This window comes from Carcharhinus amblyrhynchos, chromosome 5 (assembly GCF_965287045.1).
Source record: "Carcharhinus amblyrhynchos chromosome 5, sCarAmb.v2.hapA, whole genome shotgun sequence".
NCBI lineage: Eukaryota > Metazoa > Chordata > Chondrichthyes > Carcharhiniformes > Carcharhinidae > Carcharhinus > Carcharhinus amblyrhynchos.
In genome coordinates, this window is record NC_137328.1 from 3,971,688 (window position 1) to 3,991,364 (window position 19,677).

Sequence of the window (19,677 nt, forward strand, 5' to 3'; positions counted from 1 at the left end):
GGGAGGAGAGATGGGGGCTGACAGAACCACACATAACTTATGGTTAAATACAGTGTCAAAGTTTTTTTTTCAAATCCACAAATATGAAAAGCTCAGGATGAGTTGAGAAGGAGCCTGTAAGAAATTTAGTGCAGTTCTGGTCACGTTTGATTTTATTTCACTCTGTGTTGTACTGTGTCTGTTTTGAAGGCTCATCAATTACAAATGACCTTTGGATGCAACGTGTTATCCTGTAAAATTATTGTTTTACTGAGCGTTCAACAGCCTTAACGCAAAGCAAGTGCTGAACGCTGACTGGAGAGTAAACAGCTGTTGCTATTGTCCTGCAAACAGACCCGACCTCAGTCTTATTAATCAGATTAAAAGAAAATTGTGTATGACTAGAAATAGAGCATGCATTTATGTAGCACCGTTAGCAATCTCAGGCTGTCCCAAAGCACTTCGGAATTATAGCCACTGTAGGAAGCACAGCAAGATCCCACGAGCAGCAATGAGATGCAGCTTGTATCAGTGATGGTCGAAGAATAAATATTGACCAGGGCACCATGAAGAATTCCCCCTGTTCTTCTCTGAGATAGTGCCAATGAGATCATTTAACGTTCACCTGAACAGGGCAAAGAGGCCTGTGTTTAGTGTTCCATCGAAAAGATGGCACCACTGAGAGTGTTGTACTGCTTCACTGGAAGTTTTGGACTAAATTATGCACTCCAGTCTCTGATCCCGTGACCTTCTGGCTCAGAGAAGTGTGTAACCCGCCGAACCGAAGCTGGACACACAAAGCACGCATACCCAGTGATAGAGTTTGCGTGGAAATTAGTATTTGCCGTGCATCTTTCAAAGTGCTGTCAGAAGTATGCTGGATGGAAGCCACACCATGCAGTGTGGTGGCATAGTGGTGTCTCGTGGTGCCAGGGACCTGGGAATCGGGGGTTATGGGGAAAAGGCAGGAGAATGGGGGCGAGAAAAATACCAGCCATGATTGAATGGCGGGGCAGACTCGATAGGCCTAGTGGCCTACTTCTGCTCGTATGTCTTACGGAAATGGGTTCAATTCCTAGCTTGGGTCACTGTCTGTGCAGAGTCTGCACGTTCTCCCCGTGTCTGCGTGGGTTTGCTCCGGTTTGCTCCAGTTTCCTCCCACAGTCTGAACGCCGTGCTGGTTAGGTGCGTTGGCCATGCTAAATTCTCTCTTAGTGTACTGGAATAGACGGCAGAGTGTGACAACTAGAGGAATTTCACAGTAACTTCATTGTAGTGTTAATATAAGCCTTACTTGTGATACTAGTAAAAAAAATCTTACTTTTATAAATTTGGATGGAAAAGTGTTTCAAATAATGGTATTTCAGTATGGTTAAAAACCAGTGGCACATTGGGAATCAAATGTCTCTTTCACCATTCATTTGAATGTGTGAGTGTACATTCATAGGTCTTACTCACTGCACTTGTCTCTAAATGCTATTCTCTGATCAGAATGAAAGGACAAGCTCTGTGCTATATGCATCTCCAGGTGGCAAACAACAATACCTGGATGAAGAGTAAGTTTCTGTCATCCATTATCTCTCCAGCCAACCAGAAATTAATGAAAGTTGTCAAAAATCCAAGAGGACCCTAGGTTGTTCTGACGAAGGGTCACCCAGACTCAAAACGTTGGCTCGATTCTCTCCCCACAGATGCTGTTAGACCTGAGATTTTCCAGCATTTGCTGTTTTTGTTACACAAGCTGCTTTCCCCCCTTTTTTGCGAGAGAGCTTACTGGTAGTGATTTAACCCGAGGGTTACCATACCTCAGGTGAGGGGCAAGGTTGAGAAGACGGGGCCTTCATAAATGATCTGGGCCGGTACGGGAATTGAACCAGCGCTGTTGGCGTCGCTGTGTGTCATGAACCAGCCATCCATCCAGCTGAGCTAAACCAACCAGAAATAAAGCAGGAAATGAATGGAAATCGGAATGGAACTCGAGCTAGATGAGTTTTTAAAGTGAGAGAGAGAGAGAGATAGCTAGTACAGATGGACAGAACCCACTCACTCGCAGTTCAGCCACTTTATCATAGAAACCCTACAGTGCAGAAAGAGGCCATTCAGCCCATCGGGTCTGCACCAACCACAATCCCACCCAGGCCCTACCCCCAAATCACAACATATTTTACCCACGAATCCCTCTAACCTACGCATCTCAGGACCCTAAGGGGCAACTTTAGCATGGCCAATCAACCTGACCCACACATGTTTGGACTATGGGAGGAAGCTGGAGCACTCAGAGGAAACCCAGACAGACACGGGGAGAATGTGCAAACTCCACACAGACAGTGACCCAAGCCAGGAAACAAACCCAGGTCCCTGGAGCTGTCAAGCAGCAGTGCTAACCACTGTGCCACCCAGAAGAGAGAATGCTGGAAAATCTCAGCAAGTCCGGCACCATCTGCAGGGAGAGAAAAGAGCTGACGTTTTGAGTCCAGATGACCCTCTGTCATTTTCTCTTTTGGTTTCAGATTCCAGCTTCTGCAGTAATTTGCTTTTATCCACTGTTTCATCGAAGTTTAAAGTGTTAAGAGAAAAGATAGGGTAGATAGAGAGAATTTACTTTCTGTGCTGTTGGGGTCGAGGGTTGGGGATAGTTTGAAAATTAGAGCTGGCCTCTCGGGAGTGAGATTAGGAATCACTTTTACACACAGATGGAAGTTAAAACCCCCTCTGACAAACGACAGTGAATCAGTTGTAAACCTGAGAGTGATAGATTTTGTTAGCCGAAGGGGCTGAGGTTAGAGGTCATGAATGGGTTAGGTCATAGCTGAGCCGTGATCTCACCGAGTAGTTCACCAGGCTTCTCCTGTCTCTGTGCCGAGGTTGCCTTTCTGCTAATGCCAATGCGAATTGATGCTGGTAGAGTTTACCTTGTCATCGGGGAATATCGGGTCATGTTTGTGTTCAAAATGGTACCACGTTCAGAAGTGTCCGTTTTAAGAAGAAGTGGGAAATAACGTAGGAGGCCCCAGAAAATGTTCAGAAACCGTTTTTTCTTTCTGCATGATAATTTGATGCGATTGAAAGCAGATTGATTGAAAATTGCATGAAGATGTGCGCTCTGCAACCTCTTGATTTTCTTAAAACGAATCGAATGAATGATTTCTCAAAGCGGTGAATAATTCCGCATGTTTTTACGCAGCATGAAATCTGATGTATGTATAAGTCGCATCTTCATGCATGTTTTTATGTCCTGTAAATATAGGGGAGCAGTTTAAACATGAATGTGATTCCTTGGAATTATACTGAAGCATCGACCCTAAAGTAAGGGAGTGATTTGTGCACTGGTGAGAGTTAGAATTTGGATTTTATGGTAATTCATCAGTTCTGTTTTGTTCTTTTAATTTGCTTCATCAGTTTGTGTTCCTGGATTTACTTGATTTTATTTCCCTTCGTTCTTCCACCTAGAAAAGGCTCGCATTCCTTAGCGTGCGTTGTTAAGCCTCTCAGTTGCAGTCCAGCAATAAAAGATGTTGCAAGTCCAATTTCTTCACAAACTCACTTTATTCTCTGTTACAACTCCACACACCCAACACCCTGTGCCACCTCTAACCCCTTTCTATATCCCGGTGAGTACTATTAAACAATTAACACACAAATAAGGTCTAAAGTGGAAGGTTGCAGTTAACCCATTCCTAGCATGCATGTAGCTGTACGTAGGAGACACAGCGGCCAATTTACACACAGCAAGCTCCCACAGACAGCACTGAGATAATGAGGAGAGAATCTGCTTTAGTGACATTGCTCAAACGGTAAATACTTGCCAGGGTATTGAGGAAACTCTCCTACTCTGAGTCTAAATAACATCATGGGATCTTTTACATCCATTTGTCCACGCCGCCCTTTTTTTTTAAACCTCTAAGTGAATCCCAATTGTCCCTCTATACCCATGTAACTGTCTAAATGCTTTTTAAGATATAAAATTGTACCTGCCTCTACTATTACCTCTGGCAGCTTGCTCCACCATCAAGTTATCAAAGATTTTTAAATATATTTGTACATTTCAATAAGATCACCTCTCATTTTTCAAAACTCCAAAGAGTATAGGCCCATTCTACTCAATCTCTCCTCCATTGGACCTCCCAGGAAGCAATCTAATGGACTTCCATTTCACAGTGTAACCTTCCTTGGAACCCAGGATTTGTATGCAGTCCTCCAGATGTGGTCTCCCTAAAGCCCCATACAATTGCAGTAACCTTACTCCAACACCCTTACGTTAAAGATGAACATACTATTCTTACTAGATTCCTCGCCGTCTAACCAGTTGAAACTAGTTTAGTAACGCACTGAGTATCCCAGTTGATGTAGGTATTATAGTGCAGTAAATCACAGAATCCCTTCAGTGCAGAAGAGGCCATTCGACCCATCAAGCCTGCACCAATAACAATCCCACCTAGGTCCTATCCCCAGAACACTGTGTAATCCTCCTGACACAAAGGGTCAATTTATTATGGCCAATCAATCTAACCCGTATATCTTTCAAGTGTGGGAGGAAACTGGAGTACCCACGCAGACATGGGGAGAATGTGCAAACTCCGCCAGGCAGTCACCCAAGCCGGGAATCGAACTCGGGTCCCCAGTGCTGTGAGGCAGCAGTGCTAACCACTGTGCCACCACGAATGAAAAATTGTGTAAATCAACACAAATTGTGCCATATCCGACCTCTGATGGCTAGGTGAGATAAGATTCTAATCTGAGAGTCTCCATTAGGTATTTTATCAAACAGCCCTTCCCTGCAAGGAGCTGCAGAAATCTGGATGTAACAGATCATTGGTATGACAGTAGGAGTTAAGGTGGAATCTATGTCAAGCAACCAGGTTTCCACAGAAACTTGGCGTAATCCTTCTCCAGACAGCCTAATTCTTTAAGATAACTAAATGCCTTCAGGTGTGCTATGGTTTGCTGTTTGGGCGGTGAGATTTACGAGGGCAATATATGGGTTTTCACACAACAGCGAGGTCACTTCCTTGTTGGCTGTTGGAGTAATATTTCAGTGCTGGTACACAGGGAGTGCCGACGGGAAACAAACTCCATTAGAATATTTAAACTTGCCTCTGGTGGCTCTGGAAAGAAGTGACATTGTCGCCCCCACGGCTGTGGATTGATGTCTGAAGCATTGTCATCATTCCTGCTGTGTGATTTCGCTGAAAGAAAATAAAACTGCTGGCATTTCTGTAGCTCCTGCCTCAGGATATCCCATACACCCCTCGGCTAATGATGGAACGTGCTGCATTACAGGAAATGACAGTGAATGTTGTGCACAGCAAGATCCCACGAACAACAATGGGATAATCATAGAATTCCCACAGTGCAGGAGACTGTTCGGCCCATCAAGTCTACACCAACAACAATCCCACCCTGGCCCTATCCCCGTAACCCTGCTAATCCCCTGACGCTAAGGGGCAATTTAGCATAGCCAATCAAACTAAGCCACACATCTTTGGACTGTGTGAGGAAACTGGAGCACCCGGAGAAAACCCTCGCAGACACGGGGAGAATGTGCAAACTCCACAAACAGTGACCCAAGCTAGGAATTGAACCCAGGTCCCCTGGAATTGTGAAGCAGCAGTGCTAACCACTGTGTCACCCTGTTGCCCATATGCTAAGGTCATCTTAGGTGATGTTGGCTGAGGGGTAAACACTGGCCAACTCCTTGCTCCTCCTCAAAATAATGGCCCTGGAATCTTTTTCTTCCACCCTATAGGGGCGGCGGAGGCTCAGTTTGGCATTCCATTTGAATTTGGAGTTTGCACATTCTCCCCATGTCTGTGTGGGTTTCCTCCGGATGCTCCAGTTTCCTCCCACGGTCCAAAGATGTGTGGGTTAGGCTGATTGGCCATGCTAAATTGCCCTTTAGTGCTTTTTGAATTAACAGGGTAAACGTAAAGGGTTACAGGAATAGGACCTGGGTGGAATTGTGGTTGGTGCAGACTTAATGGGCTGAATGGCCTCCGTCTACATAGGGATCCCATGACGATTTTCCAAAAGCACAGGTTTTCTTTTCCTCCTTTGCTGCTGATCTTTCTGCTCACCTGAACAAGAGAGCGAAGGATTTGTCATTGCACAACTGCGTTTTTTTAAGAGAGCAAATTAAATTAAAATTCCAACTCAGCAAGTCCATAAAATGAAGACTGGAAGTGGTCTTTGGCCAATGTACATGTCGTAACATGAAATGCTTTGAGGCTCTGGGCTAGAAGTTATCAGTGTCTGAGGACTTTGCACCCAAGAAGCTCAACCTTGAGAGCATTTGTCTGAGTTAAAATCAAGAACGTTTTGTGTGCAAAGTTAAAGCCATGAATGATGTAAAGAATTTGAGACCAGTAGAGCGGTGGACAAATTATACTGATGGTTAATAATTGGGAGGATCATTAATAGTCGCACCTTCTAGTCAAATGTTTACTGAGTCACCAATAATGCACCTTTGGAGCAGATGATCAGTGTTTTTAGCCTGTGTTCACTCATGGATTGAAAAGGCAAATGTTTCTGAGCTGTTTCCAATAATCCTGCAGCTCTGCAGAGTTCATTTGTGAAAGGTAAAGTCTCCATTGTCCCAGATGACCATAAGCCGCTCTCCCCGTCAAAGGTGGTGATTTAACCTGAGGATCACCACACCTCAGGCGAGGGGCGAGGTTGAGAAGGTGGGACCTTCATGAATGACCTTAGCCGATGTGGGAATTGAACCCCTGCTGTCACTCTGCATTGCTAACCAACTGTCCAGCCAACTGAGCTAAACTGACTCAATGGTCAGTCAGGTCATCAGAGTGCACGGTAGGGGGAGAGGTTGTAGATGTGGTTCCAATCAAGCGGGCTGCTTTGTCCTGGATGGTAGGAGGAGAGGATTGGCTGGTTCTTATGAAAGAGTACGGTTCTCCTAATGCAACAGCTGAATCTTTAGATCATCATGAGCAAACCCAACCAAAGTGGACAGCAAAAGAGACTAAAAATGTGTCTATCGCATTCCGGACCATGTTCTGTAATTTAAGACTGTGAGGTAATTATGCTTTTGATGTTTTGAGTACAACACTGATAAATTTTGAAAACCTGTCTGGTCACCTCCAAGGCTGGAATGAAGTTTCTCGTGGTGCCTTCAACACTGTGTTTACGCCTAGCGATATTCTGCTATGAGTGAACTATTTCAGTGTAAGGCAATATACCCTCATTCATCATGAGCCAGCATGTGTGAGAACAATCCAAACTGGTTGTTTAACATAAACAAGAATATACAGGTGGAAATAACTTGCCTGTTGGATTCCACCTCAAAGGCTTGAAAAATGAGGAATCCGACTCCACATTCATATCACCTGTATCCCAGTTTTACATCAGAATGGACTCTTGTTTACTGAGATAACAATCTGCCCGTACATTAGTTGCAGGGATTGATCAGGGAGGTGAAGTGGTCTCAGCCTTGCCATTATGTCCAAAACATGTAAACATTGCTGCATCTCTGCACGCATGGGAGCCAGCCTGGTTTTTTTTACATAAACCTGTACTTTATAAAATCAAATTACTGCGGGTGTTGGAATCTGAAAAGAGAAAGTGCTGGAAAATCTCAGCAGGTCTGGCAGCATCTGTAAGGAGAGAAAAGAGCTGACCCAGGTGACCCTTTGTCAAAGCTCCTAAACTGTGTCTTCCCAATAACTGAAACGTATCCCCATTTACCATCTGTTCTACGGCCAATCGATGACTTCCCAAAGCTAGCCCCTTGTGCAAAACCTTTGAAGGTCATCTTCCGTTTTGAGTCTTTCTGATTGCATTTTGGTTCATGAATTTGAGATCAACCTGACTCGGGCCGTTATTCTCCGACCTCGCCCGTGGCCGAGATTCTCCAGTCCCGCCGCAGTGAATGGAGATTTAGCTGAGTGCCAAATTCTCCGTGCTCACTGACGGCAGCAGAATGAACGAGACTGCAGAATACTGGCCACTGTATCCCCATCCAGATAGTATTCTGCTCCCCTCCACCCCCTCCACCCCTTTCTCCCACACTAAGATAACACAAGCAGTACACACCTCTGCTTATCCTTGTTAAACACCGATGCAGAATGACTGTGAGCATTTTGCCAAAATGTGGCAAGTCATAATCGAGGTTCCAAACACGGGCCGCATTTGCAAGCTGCAGAATATAATATGTGATTGGCCTTTTGGCTAAGGTCAAGTGTAGTATCTGTTCTTATTAGTTTAAGCAGCAAGGCGTGAAATGGTTTTCCCCTGTACAGATAGCGTTCTGAGAATAATGTGGTTAGGACAGAAAACTGTTAGAGCACTAACATGAATCTCCACGGGATGGCTTCCACTCCACACTTCCTGATCTCTGATGCTTCCCTTTGGGAAGGAACCTGTGAGCAGAAGCTGAACACCTTGGCCTGGAAGGGAAGTGACCAATTTTGTGCTCCTGTCACTTATCAACCAGGCAATCACCTTTTCAGTGGAAATGGCAAAGACTAGGGGTGCCAAGGGTGAGGGATTTCAGCAACGAGGTTGGGTTGGAGGATAATATCACTGGGCCATTATAAATTGTACATCTGGCCTCCGGATTGTCGGAGATCAGAAGATTTGGACCGTGATGAGGAATGTTTTACTGTAATTTTTTAATTCATTCATGAGACATGGACGTTACTGGCTGGCCAGCATTTATTGCCCATCCCTAGTAGCCCTTGAGTCGGTGATGGTGAGCTGCCTTCTTGAATCACTGCAGTCCGTGTAGTGTGGGTTGACCCACAATGTCGTTAGGGAGAGAATTCCAGGATTTTGACCCAGCGACTGCGAAGGAATGGCCAATATATTTCCAAGTCAGGATGGTGAGTGGCTTGGAGTGAAGCTTGCAGGTGGTGGTGTTCCCATGTATCTGCTGCCCTTGTCCTTCTAGATGGAAGTGGTCATGGGTTTGGAAGGTGCTGTCTAAGGATCTTTGGTGAATTGCTGCAGTGCATCTTGTAGATGGTACACACTGCTGCTATTGAGCGTTGGTGAGGGAGGGAGTGGATGTTTGTAGATGTGGTGCCAATCAAGTGGGCTGCTTTGCCCTGGATGGTGTCGAGCTTCTTAAATGTTGTTGGAGCTGCACCCATCCAGGCAAGTGGGGAGTATTCCATCACATACCTGGCTTGTGCCTTGTAGGTGGTGGATAGGCTTTGGGGAGTCGGGAGTTACTTGCTGCAGTATTCCTAGCCTTTGACCTGCTCTTGTAGCCACTGTGTTAATGTGGTGAGTCCAGTTGAGTTTCTGGTCAACTGGTTTGTGGTCTATAAATGAATATTTTTGAATTATAATTGGTTACTTTAAGGGCAGAACTGTAAGTTTCTTACAGTCTGTACCAGCAAAGGAAATGTTGCATTAGTCAGGGAGCAACTAATCTTGCTCTGTCCGCAGCAAGCTACCAAGTAGATAAAAGAAATACATTTAAATTGATACAAAGACGCACAGAACAGCTATATGTATCGTAGCTGCACATTTTAGCCAAGCTGTAACTTGTCACAAACCACAGTATTTGAGATATCCAAAATATGTAGAGTTTTATTAAAATTAGAAAAAAAACCTAACCTTTCAACTTTGGCTTTGAACAAAAGTTTGTTCTTGTCACACCAGCATTGCCAAGTCCTGTTGACACTACTTGGCCAAAGGGTTTGCAAATTGAACTGTTACAATGAATTATTTTAAAGAGGCCAAATGGGTGACACGGTGGGTTAGCACTGCTGCCTCACAGCGCCAAGGACCCAAGGCAGTACGGTGGCACAGTGGTTAGCACTGCTGCCTCACAGCGCCAGGGACCCGGGGCAGCACGGTGACACAGTGGTTAGCACTGCTGCCTCACAGTGCCAGGGACCCGGGGCAGCACGGTGGCACAGTGGGTTAGCACTGCTGCCTCACAGCGCCAGGGACCTGGGGCAGCACGGTGGCACAGTGGGTTAGCACTGCTGCCTCACAGCGCCAAGGACCCAGGGCAGCACGGTGACACAGTGGTTAGCACTGCTGCCTCACAGCGCCAAGGACCCAGGGCAGTATGGTGGCACAGTGGTTAGCACTGCTGCCTCACAGCGCCAGGGACCCAGGGCAGCACGGTGACACAGTGGGTTAGCACTGCTGCCTCACAGCGCCAAGGACCCAAGGCAGCACGGTGACACAGTGGTTAGCACTGCTGCCTCACAGCGCCAGGGACCCGGGGCAGCACGGTGACACAGTGGGTTAGCACTGCTGCCTCACATTGCCAGGGACCCGGGGCAGTACGGTGACACAGTGGGTTAGCACTGCTGCCTCACAGCGCCAAGGACCCAGGGCAGTACGGTGACACGGTGGTTAGCACTGCTGCCTCACAGCGCCAGGGACCCAGGGCAGTACGGTGACACGGTGGTTAGCACTGCTGCCTCACAGTGCCAGGGACCCGAGGCAGCACGGTGGCACAGTGGTTAGCACTGCTGCCTCACAGTGCCAGGGACCCGGGGCAGCACAGTGGTTAGCACTGCTGCCTCACAGTGCCAGGGACCCGAGGCAGCACGGTGGCACAGTGGTTAGCACTGCTGCCTCACAGTGCCAGGGACCCAGGGCAGCACAGTGGTTAGCACTGCTGCCTCACAGTGCCAGGGACCCAAGGCAGCACAGTGGCACAGTGGGTTAGCACTGCTGCCTCACAGTGCCAAGGACCCAGGGCAGCACGGTGGCACAGTGGTTAGCACTGCTGCCTCACAGTGCCAGGGACCCGGGGCAGCATGGCACAGTGAGTTAGCACTGCTGCCTCACAGCGCCAGCGACCCAAGGCAGCAGAGTGCCACAGGGGTTAGCACTGCTGCCTCACAGTGCCAAGGACCCGGGTTCAATTCCAGCCTTGGGTGACTGACTGTGTGGAGATTGTGTAAGTTCTCCCTGGTGTCTGCGTGGGTTAAGTTTTATGTTTATTCATTAATGTCACAAGGCTTATACTAACACTGCAATGATGTTACTGTGAAAATCCCCACACTCCGGTGCCTGTTCAGGTACACTGAAGGGGAATTTAGCACAGCCAATGCACCTAACCAGCAAGTCTTTCGGACTGTGAGAGGAAACCCACCTAGACACAGGGAGAACATATCTCCAGGTGCTGTGGTTTCCTCTCACAGTCCAGAGATGTGCGGGTCAGGTTGATTGGCCATAATAAATTGCCCCTTAGGGTAAATACGTGGATAAGGCCTCTGTGAATTTGTTATCGGTGTATCCGAATGGCCACCTTCTGCAAGGATTCTGATTCTATGCATTTTCATTCTGTGTAAAGTTATGCAGAATGACTATTTCCCTTTCAAAGTGTCTCACGATTTTTTTTTCTAAACCTAGTAAATCAACATGAAGAATGAGCTGAATGTTTGGGCAAGGGGAAGACTTTTTCAATCCAACCCCAGCATTCCCTTCACCTGGAAGTGAGGGACTCTTTGTACACTCCGGCTAATGAAGAATTTAAACGGGAATCCTGTGCGGTGACCAGGATTCTGACAAGTGCCATGGACTTTGTTGACCGACATTGAACAGTACAGGGTTCACGAGGAACATTTTACATTTCAGCACCAAGTCTGTATTTGCTGCTATATGAAATGCAGTTTATTTCCTCCCTGCCTCCCACCCCACTTTTGTGATCCCACAACTGAAAAGATTGTGTCATTTTTACTGGTTCTGAAATTCTACCAGATTTATATTTTGTTACTTCAATTGCATACATTTCAGTGTCTGGCAGTTTAAAAAAAAAAGTTTTTTCTCTGATGCCAAAAACACTTATGCCTAAAAAGCGTAAATGTTAACTGTTCTATTTTGCTAAATTTCCTAAGAAGCGGTCTTTTAATCAGCCTTTGGAAAGAAAAGATGTCTACTTTGTACTTGCATTGAATTGCAAAGTTTGCACATGACTCCCATTAACAGTTACTCTAGAAGCCCTAGTTTTGCCTACCTGTCAGTTTGAAACAGAAAAAAAAGTTTACAGAAATGTGTGTACATCATCTCAGTATCTATTTTAAAAAAAAATGACAAAAGGTCTATTTTAATGAAGCCTTTCAGGGTGGTCTTTAAGGTCTCTTGTAAATAAATATCTTTAAAATTGTAAAGGAGTTTGGCTTGAGAGATGCTTCCTATAACTTGATGTCCACTTCAAAGTATTGTACAGGAATTGTGTGACAAAATTATCTTCTGAGATGTACAGTGTAAAGTGTTGAATGGCCTGCTGAAATTTATGCTGCATATCATGTATGTAGATTGTATAGGACTCCGAGTTTCGCTGCCATCCTGAATTAGAATCATTTGTAAAAAAAAGACAAAATTCCTTTCAGCAATCATGTTCAGATAATTTCAATGTTACACAATTGTTGGTCCTCTACGTTTATTTAAATTATGTCTTGCTGTAGCTGTTCTTCTATCGAGGAGAGGTTTAAGGGGAGATGTTTGGCATCCCCTGGTGGACATGGTTTAGCACTAAACAGCATCCCAGGCAAACTGAGTTTCAGTTTCCACGACCAATGTTTTGAATTAATTTCAAAAAAAAAGCACTTGGAAAGAAATGACCAGCAGAGAATAAATAAAGAGAAAGTCGAACTTGATTCCAGAAACTTATTTGCTGATTTGCAACCCGCACAAGATGCGGGAGCAGAAGTAGACCATTGGGCCCATCAGGGTCTGCTTCACCATTCACTGAGGTCTGATGTGGTAATCCTCAATGCCACTTACCCCCTTAACCTATGATTCCCTTACTGATTAAAAATCTGTCTATCTCAGCCTTGACTATACATAATGACCCAACCTCTGCTGTAAAGAATTCTCCAGATTCACTACCCACTGAGAAGAAATTCCTCCTTATCTCTGTCTTCAATGGATGACCCCCTTACACTGAGATTATGCCCTCTCATCCTAGACTCTCCCACAAGGGAAATCGGCCCTCTCAGCATCTAACTTGTCAAGCTCCCTGAGAATCCGGTACATCTCAATAAGGTCACCTGTCATTTAACTCCAATGAGAATAGGTTCAATTTCTCCTCATAAGAAAATCCCTCCCAGGAGAAACTTAGTGAGTCTTCTCTGGACTGCTTCCAATGCCAGTACATACTTTATTAAATAAGAGGACCAAATAGTTAGTCTTCCAGGTGCAGTCTTACTAGTGTCTTATATAGTTTAGCAAGACTATTTTTATACTCCATTCCCTTTGAAATAAAGGCCAACATTCCATTTGCTTGCCCTATTATCTGCTGAACTTGCATACTAGTTCTTCTTGTGATTTATGTACAATGACCCCCAAATCCCTCTGTGCTGCAGCTTTCTGCATTCTTTCTCCATTTAAATAATACTTAGCTCCTTTATTCTTCTGACCAAAGTAAAAAACTTCACATTTTCCTGCATCATTTTCAATCTACTGTGTTTTTGCCTATTCATTTAACCTGTTTAGATCCCTGCACAGTAAGAAGTCTCACAACACCAGGTTAAAGTCCAACAGGTTTATTTGGAATCACAAGCTTTTGGAGCACTGCTCCTTCATCAGGTGAGTGGAGAGGTGGGTTCAACTCTCTAGGCGGCACAGTAGCACAGTGGTTAGCACTGCTGCCTCGCAGTGCCAGGGACCTGGGTTCAGTTCTGGGCTTGGGTCACTGTGGAGTTTGCACGTTCTCCCCATATCTGATGCTGCAGTTTCCTCCCATGGTCTGAAAGATGTGCTAATTTAGGTGTATTGACCTGAACAGGTGCCGGACTAGGGGAATTTCATAGTAACTTCATTGCAGTGTTAATGTAAGCCTTACTTGTGACTAATAAACTTTTAAACAAACACGGCGTATATAGACAGAGACACAATTGTCTACGTATGCCATGTTTGTGAACCACCTCGCCATTCATCTGATGAAGGGGCTATTCTCTGAAACCTCATGATTCCAAATAAACCTGCTGGAATTTAACCTGGTGTTGTGAGACTTCTTACTGTGCCCACCCCAGTCCAACGCTGGCATCTCCACATCATGTCCCTTCAATGCTTACATTAATGATAAGGTGGCATTTGGATATGTCCTTTAACCCCAGTTCACTATGTCCAGAACTGACTTTCTGCCCAGTGTTGAGTTTCTTTAAACCATTTCTGTAATTGTTAGGTGCCATTATACCTTGACAATTCAGGGCATGAAAATGTGCTCCCTTTGACCAATAGAGGGAAGAATCTGGATTTTAATGCCTGGACTAGTTCTTCAACTGCAACAGGGTAAAAAAGGTTCACAGTGAACCATATCGCAGCCTTGGGGCAATCTGAGGACAGGTCACATCTTTTGGAAATTACACTGCTTTGGACCATTTGAAGCAAGATCTTCGATGAAGGCAATCCAGTGGTGTCTGGCCGTGTTTTATTGTGAAGCCAAGGGAAACTAACCTTTTCTACAATAAGGTAAGTTTATCCTAGTCTCTAGTTTGACTAGCTGTGTGAGCTTTGAGAGCCAACATAAGGCCAAATCCTCAAAGTCAGCGAAGATGATGTAGCCATGACATTGTCACCACTTACCCTCATCCTGCCCTGGCTCGGTAGTACAAGCTATATCGTTAATATGTTGCCTTGCAAGCGAACCCCACAAAACGAATAATGTCCTTACACCAATTTGGTGGAGCTGTCAGATACAAGAATGTCCTCTGCTGATTAATGATTCTTAAGAGACAATTATCTGAGCATACTTATGAGATTAGAATTCACTTGCGTACAAAACCACGCAGTGTGGAACTAACAGAAGTACGTAAAGAGGAAGCAAGATTCCAAATGATGATAAATTGGCCTTTATGCTTACTTGATAATGACATGTTGTCAATGATGCAAGAACAGCAGAGACTCTTTAGTTTTTCAATGACTTCTGAATGAATACCCAAAGAATCATAGAATCCTACAGTGCAGAAGGAGGCCATTTGGCTCACTGAGCCTTCAATGAACATAATACCACCCAGGGTCTATCCTTGTAACCCCACATATTTACCCTGCTAATCCCCCCTGATACCAAGGGTCAATGTAGCATAGCCAACCCCCTTAACTGCACATCTTTGTTCTGTGGGAGGAAACTGGAGCACCTGCAGGAAACCCACACAGACACAGGGAGAATGTGCAACTCCACATAAACAGTGGCCCGAGGCCAGAATCAAACCAGAGTCCCTGCTGTTGTGAGCCAGCAGTGCTAACCACTGCCACCATGCCACCCAAAATGGTAACTTCAATTAGATATCTTGAGAGAAATCTGTGTGTTGGACCATTGCACTGAAAGTATGAGCCTTGGGAGATTCTTTTTTCTAAATTCATTCTCAGGATATGAGTGTTGTTAACATTTGCAGCACGGATACAGACCATTTGACCCAACAAGCCTCTGCCAGTGCTTGTGCTCCGCAACAATCACTTCACACCCTACTTCAACGCACCTGTCACCAAATGCTTTTATTCCTTTCTCCTGCATGTCTAGCTCAGACTTGTCAAACGTGCATCCCCAGGGCTCTCCGTGGCTCTTGAAGTTCCTCTATATAGTTTTTGGAGCCAGTCTACAGCATGCTGGTCAGTAAGGTCGGTTTGAATGGAAAAATCTGCTTGGAGCTGCTCCTCCAATCACTTCATTCCCGTGTTTGCTGCTGGTGGGCTCACTAGCGAGCCCATCAACAACAAATGTGAGCGAGAAGTGATCAGTGACAGGAGGAGCAGCGAGCACCACCAGCGGTGGTGATTCTGGGCCTTGGGGAGTCAAGAACTGAGGATCAGTGAGCCACCAGCTGAGAGCAAGGCTCAGGGGTGCTGGGACTCAGGGCACAGCACAGAGCTTCCAGGGTGTGGGGCCCAGGGACTGGTACCCAGGGGAGTGGAAGTGCTGGGATACAGGGCAGCGAGTAGTGGTTCCGGGATGCAGGGCCCAGGGACAATAAGGTCACGGACACTGGAAACAGAGAAAAGGTGCCAGGGTGAGGAGCAGAGGTGCCAGGGAGCAGGGTCCATATATAGGCTGGAGCGAAGCCCAGGCAAGCCAGAGCAAAGCTCACTGAGTGATTGGAGAATGTGTGTCGGGGAGGAGAGAGAGAAAGTTTGTGTGTGTGTGTGTGTGTGTGTGTGTGTGTGAGTGAGAATATATGTAGGGGGGGGGAAAGAGAGGATGTGTGTGGGTGAGAGGGAGGGACTTGAGGTTCCTTTGTTCTGTGATTCCTCCCTTCTGATTTTGTTCTTCAAAACTCCAATGTCCATTCTTCGAGATTGGCTCAAGAACAAGCATGTACTAGAGGCAAATCATCCTAGGATAGTGCCAAAGTTACTTTAGCACTTGAAATCAAACTTATGGCTCCATTTGTATTTGGTTTCTGTCCATTTGGTCACTTAGAATGACTTTATTAACATGGATGTGTTGTTACAGCTGCCCCCTTGCAAACAACCATTGTCTAGTATCCTGCTGACTTTATTACCCATCGTAAAACCAAAGCCATTTGTCGCAGGTAAACATAGATCACTTTTTCTTGCAGCTGCACACTGTCAGCCTGTCCTGAAGTTAGGCATATTTGCCATCAGGCGATACTAGTGTCCCTTTCTTTACTTGGCCATTTTTGTATTAGACAATAGCTGGCTGGTTACAAGTGTTAGCCAACACAACAGAATGGCTTGCTAGAGCACATCAGAAGGCAATTAAGAGTAAACCACATTGTTGTAGAACTAGATGGTAACAGATTTCCACCCCTATAAATAATTGAGAACTAGTTGGCTTTTAATGGCAACCTGACAGTGTCATGGTCACTTCTATTGGTATCTGCCTGTAACTACAAATTTTCTTGAATCTCAAGTTCAGATTTTTGGAAGGTGATGATGGGATTTGAACTCCTGCTCTCTGGATTATGCACTCGGCCCTCTGCATTATTAGTTCAGCAACACAGAGCTTAGTACCTCTGCAATATTTCACTTCACTCATAAAACAGCGCTTCCCAAACTTGTTCTTCAGTGTGACCCCATTTCAATCCCTTAGGCTTCATAGGCCTTCCCACAGGGAAGAGAGGGGGAATGAATGGAGAAAATAAATCAACAGACAACTTGCACAATCATTACTGTGCAGTATAGCAGTTAAGACTGCTGCTTCACAATTCCAGGGACCTGGGTTTGATTCCTGGCTTTGGTCACTGTGGATTTGGCACTTTCTCTGTGTGAGTTTCTTCCGGCTGCTCCAATTTCCTCCCACAGTCCAAAAATGTGCGGGTTGGGTTGATTGGCCATGCTAAATTGCCCCTTAGTGTCCAGGATGCATAGATTTGAGGGATTAGCAGGGTAAATGTGTGGGGGGGTTACGGGGCTAGGACCTGGGTGGATTGTTATCTGTGCAGACTTGATGGGCTGAATGGCCTCCTTCTGCACTGTAGGGTTTCCAGAAGACTTGAAATGCCAAATACCTGCAATAACCTCAACTAAAATTTAATAAGTCATAAAATCTACAACATAAAATGACAAACTTACATAACTAACTATATAATTCTCAGCTGCACAAGATTGTGAAGTTACATGTATAGGATATTTGTTATACATGACTGCAGTTAAAACAGGATGGTATCTCAGAAATAAGGGAGCATTTGCACAGAATGCCTAGTCATAACCACACTCATTAGACACCCCACCTGGGTGGAGCTTAGATTTGCAAGAAGTGGGTCAAGATTTCTTATCAAGCACCACCAGATACAGGGCTGCCCACTGCTCAGAATCATCCTAGTGGCAATCATAAGGATGGGCAATAAATGTTGGCCTAGCCAGCGACGCCCACATCCTATAAATGAAATTTTAAAAATTGTTCCAGATTGGATCACTTTGCACTCAGTCCATTTTAACCCTCAACCAACATTATAAAAGTAAATGATCTGGTCACTATCGTATTTGTAGCTTGCCATGTGCAAATTGGCTGCTGCCCTTCCTACATTGCAACAGTAACTACACTTCAGAAGGTACTTATTGGCTATGAGCACTTTGGGAGGTTGTGAAAGGTGATATATAAATGTAATATTAGTATGTGGATCAGAATTTCATACGTACAAACATATGTACAAAACTCTGACAGGGCTGAACAGACTAGGCGCAGGGATGAAGTTCCCTTTGGCTAGGCAGTGGGGCGGAGGGGGTGGGTGGGAATTTAGATCAAGGGGTCACAATCTCAGGATATCGGGTAGTCCATTTAAGACTGAGATGAGCAGGTTCACCACTCGGAGGATGGTGAACCTGTGGAATTCTCTACCACAGGAGGCTTTGGAGGCCATTTAATTGAATATATTTAAGAAGGAATTAGATAGAGCTCTAGATAAAAGAGGTATGGGGAAAGCACTAGATTGCGGAGAGGATCAGCCATGGTCATATTGAATGATAGAGTAGGCCCGAAGGGCTGAATGGCCTGCTCCTATTTTCCACAGGAATTAATGGCAGGACCAAGCTATTCGGTCCCTCAAGCCTGCTCCACTATTCAATAAGATCATGGCAGATCTGCTTTTAGCCTTTACACCATGGTCCTAGCTCCACCTGATGCTTTTCATGGTACAGTGGTTAGCACTGCTACCTCACAGTGCCAGGGACCAAGGTTCAACTCCAGCCTCGGGTCACTGTCTGTGCACACTCTCCCTGTGTCTGCATGGGTTTCCTCCGACAATCCATAGATGTGGAGGTTGGGTGGAATGGCCATTCTAAATTGACCCTTAGTGTCCAAAAATGTGTAGGTTGGGGGGTGGTTGTTAGCAGGGTAAATAGATGGGATTACAAGGATAGGATCTGTGAGGGGGAGCTGCTCTGTCAGAGTCATTGCAGACTCAATGGGCCAAATGGTGTCCTTCAGCACTTAGGGGTTTAAATCTGATTCCTTCATTAGTGAAAGAGAATATCATCTACCTCAGGCTTATTTTTTCCTCTTTGGGAGAAGGAAACACTGCAGCTACTGAAAATCTGAAACAAAAATAGATAGTGCGAGGTCAGAGACCTGAAACACTGTTTCTCCCTTCCCAGGTGCTGCCTGGCCTGCTGACCATTTCCAGAATGGTCCCTTCTTCATTCTCAATAGCTTCCCATTGACTTCCTTAATTTTGATTTGATTCGAATCATTATTGCCACACGTATTTACAGTGAAAAGTATTGTTTCTTGCTTGCTATACCGTTCATGGAGAAGGAAAGGGGAGAGTGCAGAATGTAGTGTTACAGTCATAGCTAGGGTGCAGAGAAAGGTCAACTTAATGCGAGGTAGGTCCACTCAAAAGTCTGACAGCAGCAGGGAAGAAACTGTTCTTCTGTTGGGTGATACGTGTCCTCACACTTTTGTGCCTTTTTCCCAATGGAAGAAGAGAGAATGTCCGGGGTGCCTGGGGTCCTTAATTATGTTGGCTGCTTTTCCCCAGGCAGCAGGAAGTGTAGACAGAGTCAATGAATGGGAGGCTGGTTTGTGTGATGGATTGGGCTTTTGTAGTTCCTTGCGATCTTGGGTATAGCAGGAGCCCATACCAAGCTGTGTTACAACCAGAAAGAATACTTTCTACGCATTGTAGTCCTGGGGAGGCGGGCCAACTGCACCTAAAGCACGCCCTTCCGCCTATACGCGACGTGGCCACGCCCCTCCGCCTTACGTTTAGTGGCCACGCCCCTCCTCCTCTACGTGACGTAGCCACCTCCCCCGCACGTACATTCCTGCACCGTGATTCTGGCCTTCGCCCCGCCCCGCCCCTTGAC

The 19,677-nt window shown here is 45.6% G+C and overlaps 1 protein-coding gene across 8 annotated transcripts in view; it reads left to right on the forward strand.

Annotated features, from left to right (window-relative positions):
• Nucleotides 1-12,561, forward strand: part of pip5k1ba (phosphatidylinositol-4-phosphate 5-kinase, type I, beta a) — a 103,129-nt gene extending 90,568 nt beyond the window's left edge. For 4 of the 8 annotated variants that reach the window (XM_080188356.1, XM_080188355.1, XM_080188354.1 and 1 more), the window contains 2 exons: nt 3,227-3,285; nt 11,320-12,561. In XM_080188356.1, coding sequence (XP_080044482.1) covers nt 3,227-3,285; nt 11,320-11,332 — 72 coding nt within the window. In that variant the 3' untranslated portion in view covers nt 11,333-12,561. Of the gene's footprint in view, nt 1-3,226; nt 3,335-11,319 lie in introns of all 8 variants that reach the window. The other 4 variants (XM_080188357.1, XM_080188361.1, XM_080188358.1 and 1 more) reach the window with 3 other exon arrangements.
• Nucleotides 12,562-19,677: the final 7,116 nt, after the last annotated feature.